Source organism: Phalacrocorax carbo, chromosome 14 (assembly GCF_963921805.1).
Source record: "Phalacrocorax carbo chromosome 14, bPhaCar2.1, whole genome shotgun sequence".
Classification (NCBI taxonomy): domain Eukaryota; kingdom Metazoa; phylum Chordata; class Aves; order Suliformes; family Phalacrocoracidae; genus Phalacrocorax; species Phalacrocorax carbo.
In genome coordinates this window covers 17971013-17987231 of record NC_087526.1, presented here as the reverse complement: position 1 = coordinate 17987231, position 16219 = coordinate 17971013, and the positions used below count along the sequence as shown (strand labels likewise).

The window sequence follows — 16219 nt, the reverse complement described above, 5'->3', positions numbered from 1 at the left end:
TTGCCTTTGCCATCAGAGTAAGTGGAAAAAAATGCATAAAATGTCTGAAGAATGCCAGTGGCAATGTCCCCAGCAGCAGCTGAAGCAGGAGGCTGAGGGCAGTGCCAGTGTGCTTTGGAGGCTGTGGCCAGGGACTGCTTCCATTATTCCTGGGCCCAGGTCTGCTGTCCTGGCCTGCACTGCAAAATCCTAAAGAACATGACTGGGACAGAAAGTTGCTGTGCTAGGACCTTTGGAGACCAGTAGCAGTAGTTCCTCTGTTTCTGTCCCTGTCTCCTTTTTCCCCTGCTGCTGCATGGGACAGATTCATTCCTCTGTGCCACTTCTGACTTTTCTGGAATGTGCCCACACCAACAAGCCAGATAGTATTCTGGAGTACAGTCTATCTCTCCTTGTCAGAGAATCATTTACGCTGGAAGGGACCTCTTCAGATCATCTACTCCAACTCCCTGCTCAAATAGAAACAGCTAGAGCAGGTTGCACAGGACCATGTCCAGTTGGGTTTTGAATACCTCCAAGGATGGAGACTCTGCCACTTCTCTGGGCAAAATGTGCCAGTGTTTGACCACCTTCAAGCTAGTGCAAGAAATAAGCAAAAGATCCGTTAAGCCTGGGGGTAACAAAGGTAGGGGAGGAAACCTGACTTCTGTGATGATAGTGCATGGATCCTGGTACAAGGCACAGCATCCTTTGCTCTTCCAGTTCACTTGGCCATAGAGGCAAGAGTTTCCTACATCATGAGTAACATCAAAAGAGTGAAGGGTTATGGGGAGGACCTAACAGAATTTGGTGACTGTGACCCGCAGATTGGAGTAATCTGTCTGGTTGTTACAGGTGAAAGCCTTAGTTGTTATCTGGGAGGGTTACACTTGCACTTGCTCAGTCTTATCTAGTAAGTTATGAATTGGAGCTTTCTTTATTGGTTTGGGGCACTTTAAAAAATGGAGGCTGGATAGAGTAGGTGATAAGAAAGTTTGATGCCAGTGCACACGAACATGCAATTTTGATCTGGGTCTCTTTTGTAGTGTTACCATTGTTAAGCTCTTGACAAGCATAAGAGCCACCTGATCTGGTATCTGTGTTTCCAAAAGGAAAAAATAATTCTTTTTGGTGTGCTGAGGTATGTGGATTGCCAGCAGAGGTGGGGTGTTCAGCTCTGTGCAAAGAGGGTAAACCCAAGAGAGAGAAAAATGAGCCCTTCTTGGTGTCTGCACTGGGCATCCGTCAGAGGTCCTCCAGTCACTCCCTGAGTTCTTTTTAATCTCTTTTCCAAACTTTTGTTAGCTTTCTTTTTCTTTCCTTCCCTTCCAGGTGGATGAAGAAGCCTCGATGTGGAGTTCCCGATCATCCCCACCTACGCCATAGCCGGAGGAAAAAGCGGTATGCACTAACTGGACAAAAGTGGAGGCAGAAGCATATAACCTACAGGTATAGCTCCCTCCCTGCCCCTTTTTGTTTAAGAGAAAACATGTTCTGTACTTGTTTGGTATGCAAATTTTGTAAGCACTTTTAGAAACTGGATTTTCCCTGTAATGCCTAGTTGAGGCTTTCAGTCTCAGAACATGGTGTAGGGGAATACTTTAGGAACACTGGATTAGCTGAAGAGTCTGTTGTCAATTAGAAAATAACTGATCACCTAAATCCCAGCCATCACTTGTGTAATTTTGGCAGGAAAATCCTAGTAAGACCCTGTCTGTTTGCTTAGAAATCTAAGGCTCTAACCCTGAGGTCATGTGTTTTCTTTAACAAACCATTAAAGCAGAAGGAACGTCATTGTCTAAAGGCGTGATGCTTTCTCACTCTACTGACTTGCAATGTTTTAGTGAATATTTATTTTTGCAGAGGTTTTACTTTTGCTCATGTAGTAGAACTCTTGCTTTTGTCCAGACTTAGGCCTGCTGAGGCAATATGTGAAGTGGGCTACATATGTCAAATGAGTGTTACATGGCAACAATTGTTTCCCAGAGATGTGTTTTGTTTGAGTCATTTAGGCCCTTAGCTTTTGAAAGGCAGCTGCCAATGGAAGTTTCTGACAATAACAATGTCACTTCAAAATAAAATTAAACCCCCCTTCTAGTTGAAAGTATATCCTTTTCAATTTTTTGGAGGGGGAAAGGAGGTTGCAGAGGAATAAAAACTAGATTTAATTAATTAGAAATAATTAAAAATTAGAATATAGACATTAAGGAGACGGTATGTGTGAGCAAGGCTGGGACAGAAAGTAAGTCTGTCGTGAAGAGGTAGAAATATGAGTGACCAGCATGGGGAAGGTGCCAGAATGTGTAGGAGGAGATATGATGCTGTGAAGGGAAAGTGAATCAGGGGCTGGGGCACTCTGTTGCTTCTGCTGAGAGCTCTGAGAAGGGAGGAGGAAGATTCTTCAAGTAACAGTGAGGGACTGCAGAGACTGGGAGGAGGGACTAGTTCTGGGGACTTGTTCAAAGCTTCCCCAAAAAATAATTCCTTTAACTCAAATAGTAAAGGGACACCTTCTGTATGTGAAGATCTGAGAGTCAGATCCTGCTTCTAGCCTTCTCTGGACCTTAGGGAAAACTGGTATATAATCGTATAAATAAAACATATCTTAAGCATGTGCATAACCACAGGAAGCAGGTTGGCAGGTGGTTTCACTTCTGCCATTGTCAAACTAGTAGTTTTTAACTTTCCAATCTCAGTATTTGTACTGTGCCATTCAAGTGATAGATACCTTGTTTTACCACTGAATATGTTACGGAGTCTTTCATCTGTCAGTCACTATATTAAATTGAGCCAGTTTCATTAAAGACTAAAAGTTGTTTCCCTGACACAGATACTTCATATTCCCCAAGCCAAGTTTAATAACTCTTGAGTCTGTTATATGCACACACAAAAAGCATCCCATGAACAGCACTTCTTAAGCTAAAGTTTACAATTATGGGAAACTTATGTGCAGCTGAACTTACACACACACCCCCGCCAAACTCTCTCATCAGCCGCCATGGACTGGCTTGCACAAAACTGGCAGGTCTATCACTCCTCTGAGCTCTTAAATATTTTGAGTAGTTCTGAGAAGGAAGCTGTTTGTATAATAAGGTTGTATAGTTTACTAAAACATTTGTTTCTCAAAAAGAATTTTAGTAGTCAGTTTTTTTCATGCACTGGATTCCATTTTTGCATGATAATTTCAGAGAAAATCTGAAGTAATTTACATTTTTAGACTAAGTTACTTAGCTGTCTACACCAGGATTTGAAAGGTTGTGAAGTTTTTAGGAAGCAATGCAATATCAACCAAAGTATTGGGAAGATTCTTATTAATAAATGTAGACTTCAGATCCAGGCTGTAGTTTTGTTGGTAACTTTATTTGTAACAGCAAAACTTTGCATGCACAAAGTAGTGTGCAAAAAATAAAGATGCTTTGGAAATGGAAGCTGTGTAGATATAGCTATGTATTGGAATTAAAATAAGTCTTGAATGTATTCTGCAAATTTAAACAACTCTTCTTTCTCATTCACACAGTGTACACAACTATACCCCCAAGGTTGGCGAGATTGATACAAGGAGAGCCATTCGTCAGGCATTTGATGTTTGGCAGAGAGTGACACCGCTTACCTTTGAAGAGGTCCCTTACCATGAAATTAAAAATGACAGAAAGGAGGCAGATATTATGATATTTTTTGCTTCTGGTTTCCATGGAGACAGTTCCCCGTTTGACGGAGAAGGTGGATTCCTAGCTCATGCTTACTTTCCTGGACCAGGAATAGGAGGAGATACTCACTTTGATTCAGATGAGCCATGGACCCTGGGAAATTCTAATCATGATGGTAAGAGCACAGGTCATTTTTCAAAACAGCGATAAGGCTTTCAACTGGAAAGTATTTGGTTAGTGGAGCTTTCACCTCCCATACAATGGTTCAAATGTTCTCTAAAACATGTATTTTGTCTTAAATGGGTAAATAATTTTATTAGTAAGTTTGTGGCTCTGCATGCCTCTGTGCACATGTGAATGTTGAGGAGTGAACAGAAGTGTGTGCCTGCTGGCTTTTTACATTTCTCAAGATTTGGACCATAGTTGCTACAGAAGCCACAGCTCTGGGAGGGAGAAGGTGAACAAGACAGTATTGAAATATAAACTCCACATCTCATGGAAAACTTAACAAGGGCGATTAGAGTTAGTTGTAATGGTGAATAGAAAGTTGAGAGAGTGAAGACATCTGAATGTTGTTTTGATCCGTATTTGTTTTCCCACAGCCTGAGTAAGGTCATAATTCCTCCCATCAGAGGTTGGGGCTGGCTGATTTGTTAAGGAAGACTGATGATTAGGACAACTGTTTTTGTGATATTAAGCAATAGTCTTTCTAGCTTTATCTTACTCTCTCATGGCAATGAGCACTTTCTGATCTGTTTTCAAACAGACTTTCAAGTGATTGAGGATAGCGATGACTTGCAAAAAGTTTAAGTTGGAAAAACAGAATTTACAGTGGCCTCACAAAATATCACTCAGGCTTCTACAGTCTTAGTGATTTGGGAAGAACAAAGTGTCTTTAAACCTTTAGGGAATCAAAATCACGTTTTGAAACATTTTATAAAGATTAGAAGTTTACTTGGAATGTAAATATGGCTTGATTTTTAAACTGTATAAAAACATAGTAGCATTTTTGTGGCCATGATGTCTAAGGACGTATGCAGAGGTAATGTCTTTCATTAGACCAAACAGTATAGTTTGAAAAGGGCAAAAGCTCTCAGGCATGCAAACCACCTTCAGGCCTGACCTAAAAGTGTCAGCTCACTTTCCAAATGGAATGCAAATTGAGAAAATCCCTCTAAGTTTTGAGTCAGAGTCTATCAGATCATGTTTGAAAGGAAATGGAGCTGGCAAGTTCAATGTGGGAATGCTAATTTGTAGGAAAGCAGAAATGATATGATACTTGTCTTCTCAGGGAAAGAGAAGGAATGTTCCCTGGCATGATTAAATGACTAGATGAGATGTAAGCAGAGAGAGAGAGATTATAGCCTGGGGGATGTGGAGGGGAGGTAGTGTGGAAAGTGTGGGAGGTTACAATGTGGCAGAGAAGCAGTCTTACTATCTTGAAATGTTATAAATTTTTATTCCTAGGTTTGTGGCTGGAGGACAGTTTATAAGTTTCTCTTGAAGATCAGGATTGACAGTCAGAGACTGAGTGATTATCTTGTGAGAGCTGCTTTTGCAGCAGTTAGGTGTGTTTGTGCTTTATCAGTGATCTGTGCAAGTTCAGTCTTAGTTGTTATTTGATCTCAACTATGGGGTGTTAGGGTAGCCTTTGTGCCAGATATGACTTCCTGGGTAAGCCCATGTATGAGACCTGGGAGTGCTGGTGTCTGGGATAGAAGTTCCTTACAGCAAGGTGGAAAAGAAGGTTTTGACAAGTTTTAGGTTGTTTTGTTTTCTTTTCTCCAGCACAAAAAGCTTCCTTCTGATGATAAGCCTAGCAAGGTTGGGAGGCAGCTTAAAGACTAGCAGGGATGGCTCTGGGGAAAACTTCCTGTTGGGTAGGATGTTCTGACACAGATTATCACTTTTTTGAGGGTTTTCTTTGTATAATTCTTGGGATGGTGTTTGAGAGCAATGTATACAATGAATAGAGAGTCTCTTTTTAAATGAAAGCTATTCCTTATGCAGCATCCATGTGGCTCTTTCAAAACCATTATGTATTTCTCTGGTGTGCTGAGTGCCTGTCATGAGTAGTGTCCTCAAAATGCATATAAATGGTATTTGAAGGGCTGGTGTGCACTCTGAGTGTGAAAATTGATAGAAGAGTTGAGATCTCCATTCTGGAAGATGTCATTTGTGTATTGGTTTTCAGAAAACTGTGCTGCATGGACTGGGCAACACAGTTATTTGAAAACTTTTTTAAAAAGTCACCAGTGAGGATGTTGAGAATGGTGGGGTCATATTTGTCCCCTCCACCTGGGGAAAGTTGTGATGATAGAAAAGGAATTTCATGTGTTGAGGATGACAGGATGCCTGTAGTCTGAGCATTATAGATGTGAGTGTTAAATATGAGGAATTTGGTTTTGCCTGTGTTCTTAGCCTTGGTTTGCAAATCTGAAAATGTCCAACAATCCAGGCCTTTTTAGGAGGGTTTTTCCTTCTGTTTCACAATTTCTTGTCATTGGAGCCCTCACTAGCTCCGGGTTCTCACGTCTGATGTGCTTTATTTGAAATGCTGTTAACAGGTCTTAAAGAGTGTCCTCTTGGTCAGAGGTTTCCTGCACCGTGTGCCTTTTTCATTGTAAATAAGGTGTTAGCAATTACAATATTGTCTTTTTAACAGGAAGTATTTCTTCAAACGTGGTCTTGCTTGTCCTTATGGTATGTATTCTGGGGCAATGGAGTTGTTGGGGAACTGAAGAGGTCTCTCAGTGAAAGAATAAAAATACCCTACCAGTAGATCAGTAGCAAAGCTCTCATTCATATGCAAAAAAGGAACTGTTTTGGTCATTTAGCATCCATTCAATGATTATAGAAATCTTAAAATAGCCATAGTGTCTTTACATCAACCTGCAAAATATCACCATGTAAAACATTACATTCCTGACAAGAATGTGTATTAGTTGAAGGGAAAATTAGAACAATCTGTCTCAAAGCTCTCTCAGCATTGCAACAATTGTAAAGGCGAATCTCTGGTCAACAGAGCAGGGTGCTGAAGCTGGCGCCGTAGGTCCTCAGAATATTTGGCTGATCTATTTAGTCCATATAGTTTTGTTACAAACCAGTATGATCTGAAGCTTTGCTTTTGTAGTTCTACATTTGTCTTACTGTGTTGTGCCCCTGGAGAGTTTCAGTAAGTCCCTCTTTGGATGCAGCTACCACCCTGCAGAAGAACTGTTTTGGAGTCTTCACTATCGGTGCAAATTATATGGATAAAAGCAAAACATTTCACATGAAGTCTCATCCAGTCAGAAAAAATTAAAAATTATTTGAACAGGTCTTTCTGTGAAAACAGCCATCTCTGATTTGTACAGAGAACGTCATGTATCCTATTGATGAAAGCTTCTATCTTGTAAAGATGCTTTGTGGTAATCTGCTAGGATTCATCAGCAATTTTATCACACCAGCTAGCAGAAAATTAGTTGGGATTTATATATTATCATTTTGCATTATTATTATTATACTGATTTTTGCCCCTTGTGGACAGCATGGCCATTATCATGTCCTTTAAAATTGTTAGTATAATCAGAACAGCTATGAAGCTGTCGGTTGTCTTTCTGAGATTATGGTAATAGGGGCATGTGCACCAACATTTCTGTTGTCTTCTGCTGTGAAGAATGATCATGCATAGGCTTTCAAAGTGAATACGAAGCTTCCTTCTCCCAGGATATTAGTTACCATTCCACTCATGCATACAATCCCTTTAGCCAAGTAATACTGTACTTTCAATTAATGATTCCTGATTTATCATCTTAATGTATTGCCTGCTCTGACATTTCCATAAGCAAGCTATGAAAGATTAATTTATATATTATTATTATTATATTATATTATATTATTATTTATTATTGATGATGATGATGATGATGTGCAAAACCAGATAGGAGGTTGAACTGGAGCAGTCCTTATAAGCTGGGATCATGGATACAGAATTCATTTGTTAAGTTTTCAGATGAGAATGTCAATGGAAGCAGCTAGAAGCATGATGAAGAATGTTGGAATTTGGAAGGATCAAGGCAAATCAGAGAAATGATAAGGCAAACAGGATGCAACTGAAAAAGAGGAGGAATGTGGGTTTACGTTTAGAGATAAATCATCTACACAACCACACAATGAAGAGCAGCTGGAATGATCACAGCTGCGGGGCCTTACCTCATGTTTTTCCTGGAACATGCTCCCTAACATAGATGAAAGCAGCTCTTGGCCTTTAGCTTATCCCAGACCTGTGGCAGCAAGGGCTCCAGGTTATTAGGCTTTGATGCATGGGCACTTGGAGGCAATTAAAGCCGATTTTGGAGTCATTGTCTTTTAGCAGTACATTGTGCGTAGCTGCTTCTCTTTGTGCAGGTGCAGGATTTGGTCACTGAGTTACATGTTAATGCAAGCAGTCTCAGTATCCCAATTGCTTGCATTACCAGAAGGGACACCAAAGGTGACTTTGCTCCACTTTCTCCAAGTCTTGGGCTTTTTTTACTTGAAATGTGCTGTGGAAACAGCCAAGTAAACTTTAAACTGTCCATCCCAAGACTGACAGCTGCTGACATACGTTGCTCACTGTAGGCAGCAAAGCCTGTGCCTGAAAGAGGGCTGTGCTCTGATCTCTCTCCCTCGGCTGTCTCATTATGTTACGTAACTTGGCTCAAGCATAGAGGTGCTGCATGAAATCCATTATTAACCGGCCAAATAAAGTATTTCCTAGCCCTTTTTATGAAAATAATAATTACATATGCATGTATCCCCAACAATAGGTTAAACAGGAATCCTGAGTGGCTGAAAGTAAGTTCTGTCACTTTAAATATCCATATTACACATGACTGCTCTTACACACCTCTGACAACTCAAATATTTGTTTAAACCAGGTTAATTGCAGGAAGTAAATTTTAATCTCCAGTTTAACATTGCATATAGTATCAATAATAATCATAGGTAAATCTTCATGGTCTTTTAAACGTAAAAGACCATTGCTGTTATGCGTGTTGTCAACACCATCCTACTAAATAAGTGGTGTCTGCCAACCCACTCCAGATATTAGCTTTATAGTTGTATAGATATAGCTGTATATAGATATTAGCTATATTCCTCTGTTGGTAGTGATGATACTTGCTATGTCACCATCACTGCAAATGGCAGTGTCTGTGTCTTAATAGTTTTGGTGCTAACGGCACCCATGTCTGCAATAACTACCCATGGCTGTAGCAAGCACTGCTGTTGCTGCAGGGTGGGTAACCAGAACTGCCACTGCTGGGGCTATCCCATCTGTAATTATGATAACCTGCTGTCAGTCTTCCCATGCAATCCAGATTTCATTCCAAAGCTTATGTGTACTAGGCACCATGCTGGTCAGGAAATACACTGAAGCAGTAGTAGAAGGTTTAAAGTGGAGCAGGATTGATTTGGAGAGACTTATAGAGATTTTTTTTAATGCTAAAGCACAATAAGTACCAAGGTATCCATGCCCTGCCAGGGATCACCAGAATTTTTTTCTTTCAGCATGCCCAGAGTTGAGCTCTAGGAGCGTCCCTATCATCTGCATGTGTGTTGGGTTGTATGTGGGTGTGTGGCATTGTACGTGGGAGTGTGCCCAAGGGCAGCCGCTCCTTCAGGAAACAACCGCAGCTGAAAAGTTATTCCCATAGCGACTCTAGTGTAATTCAACTTCACATCAAGTTTCATCTTTTTGCAGTTAACAGGATTAATCTTTCAGTAGCCTCTCATCCACGTACTTTCCCACACTGTACAGCTTCACACCTGTATCAAGTTCTCTTTGTAAATGTAGGGTTACCACTGTGACTGCCAATTAGATATTGGCAAGAAATGCTGAGCTTTGCTAATAGCAAGTAAACAAATATTGTCATCATTGCAACACACAGGTCCCCATATATCCTGGGGGGTTCCTCCAGAGGCTTCTTTGGAAAGCTTCCTGATCAGGGCATCTGAAGAAGAGCCAACCAAAAAGAGTGGTAGTTTTTACAAGGCTGACAGAACCAATACGGGAGATGAGACCTCATGGGTCACTTTCAGTGCCAAATCAGCACAGGAGCTTCTGCAGAAGTTCTGGAGGAAAAGCGTCTGAACCACCTCTGGAAAGGCTTCTGTTAGCCACAGAGGAGAGGAACTGCACAGATTTTTCTCTGTGATTCCACCACAAGGACTAGCATTGTTTCAGTGAGCATCTACTTGGACAACAGAGCAGGCACTCCTGAAGCCACCATCTGGATATCGCACATGTTCAGGAACCTGAGCAGGTTTTTCAGGACAGCCAAATACTGTCTAAGCTGGCTAATGTGAATATTTAGTAAGGATCTCAAGGAGAAAGTAAAGGTAACTTTGGAGGAGAGTCTTACTGATAGCCAATGAGCACAACAACCTGTTGTACCTGTTGGTGGGGGGCATGCATAGCTTTGAGCTGATGTTTAATCTGCCAGTCAGCGTGTTCGAAGTGATATCTTTACTGGAGATTTACTGTTTTCTATCCTGGCAGTATTAATATCGCAAACCTTGATTCTTTTGACAGTTGTATCCCTGTTCCTAAAGATGGGATCCTCTCTCTCACCTCTGCATTTACAGCGGAATTCAGTTGCACAAGCATAGGCATTTAGCCAGGCTTTGAGAGAACCATTCTGCCACAGCTTGGGCTGTTCTTGTTAAGAACTCAGGTGCACCAAATTTATTTGAGCTTGAACCTGAATGTCCTGGTACTATTTTTAAATTCCTGCTATGAGTACAAGGTTCTTAAAATTGCCCAGGCACCTACAGATTTTTCTGCCACAGCAGTGCCTGTGCTTGGAGTCTATCCCATTTAGATCACTGACCCTTGCCTTTGTCCATTTGGTCCATCTTGGAGGATGGAGGATGTCCTATGCTTCTGATACCTGTTGCCTTTACTGTCACATCTGAGTACTTGAATCTGATCACTTGTCTTGAGTACCCTAGAAGCCATTACAGATACAATATGGAACATTTCTTCTCTAAAAATGCAGTTACTGAGCGATGTCATTATACTTTATGAACTGTGTCTAGCTAGAACAGCTGGTTCTTCTACAGACTGTCTCAAGGAATAGGTGTATGGCTTTCCCTGTTCAGAATCCTGGATCTTGGAGAGATGAGTGTCTTTCAAAGCTCTAAATAATTTGACCGTTATTCTGTTTGATTTGTTAGAATACAATCATATTTTAGGTGGAGGGAGGGGACTAAGAGGAATGAAAAGTATCCAGTTGGTGCTTTTTTTTTTCCTTTGAGATTTGCATTGGTATCCACTTTTCTAGGTTGACTCTCTACTATCTACTTGCAACCCACTTACCTGACCTCTACAGGTACAGTGCATGCTTGCTGAAAAAGAAAATACAGCTCCTCTTAACTCCTGTACCTTCACCCATATTCCCAGAACATGGCAGTATTTTATCCTTGATTAATTCCTTTTTCCTCTGTGTTTTGCCTTGCTTTCTGTGTTGTTTCTTTTTTATTTTACCACTTTTTTTCATGTTCGTTTTCTATGGAAATGCTGAGGCCAGCAAAGACAATCTACCAAGTATCAATATAATGAGCAACTTGACAGTGCATGTACTCACAACACAGTACGCATATCATCTTTGTGCTATTTGGCTGTTAAATACTTTTTTAATTTTCTTTTTCTGATTTCTCAGGTACAGAACATCTCCACATCTAAAGAGTTTTGTTCTAACAAATGGCATTTTGAATCCAGCGTTATTTTTCAGGCTTCTGATACTTTATTGTTGAATACAAGCATCAGTGTTTTTCAGAGCAAAAATCAGAGCTGCTTTGAAGTTACTCATGTGTCCTTTAATGGAGACCTGTTATATGAAAGACTGTTTCATAAAGATGTTGGAAGTCAAGTGGGGCATAAATTGTATTAAAATTTTAATTTATTCTACCAGGCCTTTTAATGATACTTCACTCCAGCAGATCAGCTGTTGGTCAGTACTTTTGTTCATTGAAGACGACCAGTTCAGTATTTAGTCTCTAGAACATATCTATTTAACACTGGTTTCATCCTGTAACTGCTTAGAGACACTTGTTCCCATAAGCCAGAGTTCTCTAAAATCATATGCTACTGTTGAACTAAATTTGAGCAAGCATATAGACACACGTCTTGAGACAGACAGCCACAGTAACAAGAAATCAAATCAGACTGCTTGAATCAGCAACAGTTTGAGGTTACATCCCTGTCATGTCAATCCAAACACAGAAGGCCATAAATAGAGAACTTGCAAATCTTTTTTTTTTTTTTTTTTTTTTTTACAAAAGTGAAGAGAGAAAGCCTACCAGCACACATGGAAGACCTCTGTCTTCAGATTATTCTTCTTCACTACTGGACAGCACCTCTGTAAGTAATGCTTTCATTTGTTGTTTATGCTCTCATTTTACAAACATAGAAATGGCATTACAGTAGCGCTGTGCTAGTGCAGTCTGGATTTTAAAGCTTTGCAGTATTGACAGTGCTAGTTATTGATTACAGCTGAAATTCATTAATAAGGATCACCTGCAAATTCCACCTTCAAAACAATGTACTTGTAAATACACCTGATGTTCACAGTGTTCCATAAAGAAAATTATTATCCATTGCTTTTGTCAGTAATTGTTTAAGACACGGAATATGAATACAGTTATGTAGGTATTTGGAATCCTATTGACTTCTGTATAATCAAAGTAAAATATTTTACTTTTTTCTACAGAGAACGAGATGCGCTGAGATTCGTAGGAAGGAGCCAGTAGGGATCAAAACGATGTGTCATTCCCTTAAAAAGAAAGAAGAAAACCCATCTATAAAAAAGGCAGGTCATAAGAAGCAAGGTGAGCCAGAAAGTCTCTTTTTGCCCCCTTCCTTTGTAAAGCAGAAACAGATGATGTGAAGTGAGCCAAAACGCAGCAGTATCTCTAATAAATCTGCTGCATTCCACTTGCTGAAGGGGAGAGGAGTAAAATAACAGGCATTCAGGAAGAGAAGAAATTAAGAGCAGATGAATTCTTGAAAAGAGTTTGCTGGTCATCGCAGCATAAGCAGTGAAATGACACCCAGTACTCTAGATTTTGACATAACAACCAAGCAGCAAACTTGGGAGTTGTTTAAATGACTTTTTTCTCTCCTGTTTCTAAAGAGCACAAGATTTGAAGACAGTTTAACTAGTATGCCTTCTCTACCTAAATCCACCAAGATTACCACTTTGAGGGTGGAATGTCTCTTACACCCCCATTCTCTTACTTCTCAGTCCTACTCAGTCTTTACAGCCCCATCAGGAACCTTCTCTGTCAGGGGAGGACAAAGACAGTAGGTCTCCTGTCCCAGGTAGAAAACACCCTCTTTGTGGCAAGAGAGCTACTCTCATAGCTTCCAGATCAGCGCTTGCTCTGTTGCCAGCCCCAGGAGTTAAATATAATTTCAACCTGACTGGCAAAAAAGAATTCCAAGTAGCACAAGCTGATTTGTGTGCACACTGTCTATGCCAGGATCTGTTTGGAACTCACTGAGTCAGCCTTTTAACTGTTTCAAAATCTATTTGGGTGGGTTTGGTTTGGTTTGGTTCGGTTTTTTTGTTTGATTGGTTGGGTTTGGGTTTGGTTTGGTTTTTTTTGGTTTTGGTTTTTTTGTAGTTACCTTCTGGTTGTTCTACAGCTGGGTCAAGTACTGAATTCTGTCTATGGGCCCTGCTGTATTTAAATACTGTGCTGTGTATTATTAACATTACTTGAAATGTGCTGTATTTAAATAAAACCAGCAGCATAGTTTCTTTTCAAGATTGATGGAATGAAAGTCATATCTACATTTTCCATGTTTTTATGAGTATTTTTCTTTCCTTTATCATCTATTCTACCTAATTAGGGAATGATATGCTAATATAGGCAAATATGAGTTTTCATTTTGGGATTGGTAATTCTTTTGTATTGAATTACAACCTACGTGTGTGAAAGATACAGGAAAATTTTTCAGCAGAACATTCTTATCCCATTCAATATCAGGCTGCTGAGCCAGCTCAAGCAGTCATTAATTTCCCTCTCTCTGGCTGCCCACTCTTGCCTCCACATCACTCAGTCAGTTTTGGTCTCAGCGTTCCAGAAAAGTATTTTATATTTTGCTTGTGAATTTATACAGGAGATTGTCCCCATAGTGCCAACTGTGCCATAAAGCAAAGCTTGCAACGTTAAATCAGATCTGTAACACAACTAACAGATCTAGTTGGCACACTGCCTTTCGGGGACAATAAGGCAGACTACCTATCTTTCACGATGATTGGTATAATAATGTCGTGCTTTGTTCTTCTGTAGTCACTTGATCTCATGGGGATCAGTTTAACGTGACTGTGATTCAATTTCTGCTAAGACTGCATATCACTCATTCTTCTTCTTCCAGTGAAGCTGTTTAAAGACACTGTAAAGAGTTTTCATGAAGTCCTTAAGATGCATCATATTCATTGCTACATTTATTATAATAGTTTATGAACAAAATGAAACCTATATTTCTTTTCAACATGTATTTTCTTCCTTTCTAGATAGAAAAGCTGTTTTCCACATCTCATTTGATGCAAACAAATCGAAGAATAGTATTACCACTTCTTCAGGGTCTTCAGAAGATCAAAAAGCTTTTCTTGAGCAGAGCTTGATGTTGTGGAGGTGAATGGAGGAGTGCAGACAAATCACATGTTCTTCTGTTTCACAGTTCAGACCTACCAGGTCTGAAGATGCAAGAACCAAGGCATAGCTTAGAGTAGCCCTAAAGCTTCTTTAAGTTGTGCTTGGAAAACAGTTATCTCTGCATGGCTGTTGGAATAGAAGGGATCATTTTAGTGTACTGAAAGCACGTTTACTTCACACCATCTTTTCTGTAATTACCCTAGACATGCTATTGTTACAACCAATGATATGATTTCTTCAGTATCATTCTTACTTTAATAAAATTTAAAAATGTAACCTTCATATGTCTTTTTAATTGTCTGAGTAAACTGCAATATGTAGATGTGTTAGCATGATGATACAGTTCATAAAGTATAAAAACAATATGAGAAAGATCAGACGTTCACAATTTCTTTTCTGTTATGAATCAGATGTACAATTTTATTTGTATTTCTGTTGTCTTAGAAGCTTTGTCCTGGATTTACGCTCCACTGTGCTAGGTGCTCTACAGAGTCTACCTACACTCACTGCAGCTATATATACAGCTGTCGTGCTCAGGGATAAATACCAATAGTAATATCACAACATTGCCATAATAGTATCCCTGTGACCTACTGATACGCATTTAGAGGAGTGTTTTTGCTGTCCTATGGCACTTGGATACCCTACTATGCAATGAGTTGCTTAGCCAAATAAAGAAAAGGTTTTGATATCAATTTTCATAATTAAAATGAACGAAACTGTTCAAGAAGGCATGTGCTAGCATTTTCACAAAGAAGAACCTTTCTCAAGGTGTTCATGACTAGATTTAACAGCTGTTTTTCCAGCTGAAGATGAAAATCAAAGAAGCATGAGTGATGGGGTATATGACTAGAAAGAAGATCATACATATGCAGTTTGTCTGTGACTATGGTGTTCTCTGCATTGCTGCAATAAAAGCATGTGTTTCTTATCTCTGCAGGGAGGAGTTGTATATTATAAACAATTTGAGAATGCTTAATCAAAGAGCTGGTTTTGATTATATTGCAATTCATTTTCAGTAATTTATCTCAGCTGGGAATACATCAGCTAACAAGGTTTATTCGGAAGACAAATTTAGATCACTTTTACTTAAGAAAATTTAGCTTAAAAGTATGCTTCAAGTGGTGTGTATTCTGTGTCTAGCATGTGCACGGGGAGTATAAAACTATTAAACTCAATGTAAGATAAGCAGTGTATTCACCTGGTTTGGCGTCATGATAGTGGGCGATGCTTTTATATTGTTATAGGTGTGTCCTCAATTATAACTTTCTCTGGTGATAACGTTGTTTTGGTAAGGAAAACAGATCAGCAATTTTAAAGCTAAATAAACTATGGTTATGTTTTCGCATAGCAGATCAAAATTATTTCACTCAATGAATGAACTTACAAAACTACCCCTGGTTTTATAGGGTCATCCTGTCTCTGGTGCTTAGTGGTAGACTTTTGAATGCCTCTTGAGAATTGGAAGGAAAAAGTTCAGGCACTTCTCTGACCAGACCTGTTTATTTTGTACAGATGGTGCAAATGAGCAAAAAATGTTGGCTTTATCTTGGTACCTTTCCCTGCAAATACAAAGCAAGGGTACTCAGTTCCTCCTTCACCCTACTGTCTTACCCAGGTGGCTGGTATACACTGAATACAAGTTTTACTTGTTATTTGGTCTTGGGTGATGGGGTTGAACAGGAAATTAAGGCACTTTATCTGATTGCCAGACCTTGCTTCCATATGAGCAGCAAAATATCAAACTAGGCTATTAGTTCTGCTTTCTGAATCTTGCTCCAAGAAGATGGACATTATTAAGAGTGCTGTTCAGACAAGAACTGTGGAGAACGTGAAGGTCAGCAGAGACCTTACTGCATGTTCAAGAATAGAAACAATTTGAGAGGTACAGGCTCCTTTCAAGA

At 39.7% G+C, this 16219-nt stretch overlaps 1 protein-coding gene across 2 annotated transcripts in view; it reads left to right on the top strand.

Annotated features, from left to right (window-relative positions):
- The window catches only part of MMP24 (matrix metallopeptidase 24), a 47162-nt gene that overhangs the window by 7898 nt on the left and 23045 nt on the right, over positions 1–16219 (top strand). For both annotated transcript variants that reach the window (XM_064465129.1, XM_064465130.1), the window contains 2 exons: positions 1312–1428; positions 3497–3801. In XM_064465129.1, coding sequence (XP_064321199.1) covers positions 1312–1428; positions 3497–3801 — 422 coding nt within the window. The remainder of the gene's footprint in view (positions 1–1311; positions 1429–3496; positions 3802–16219) is intronic.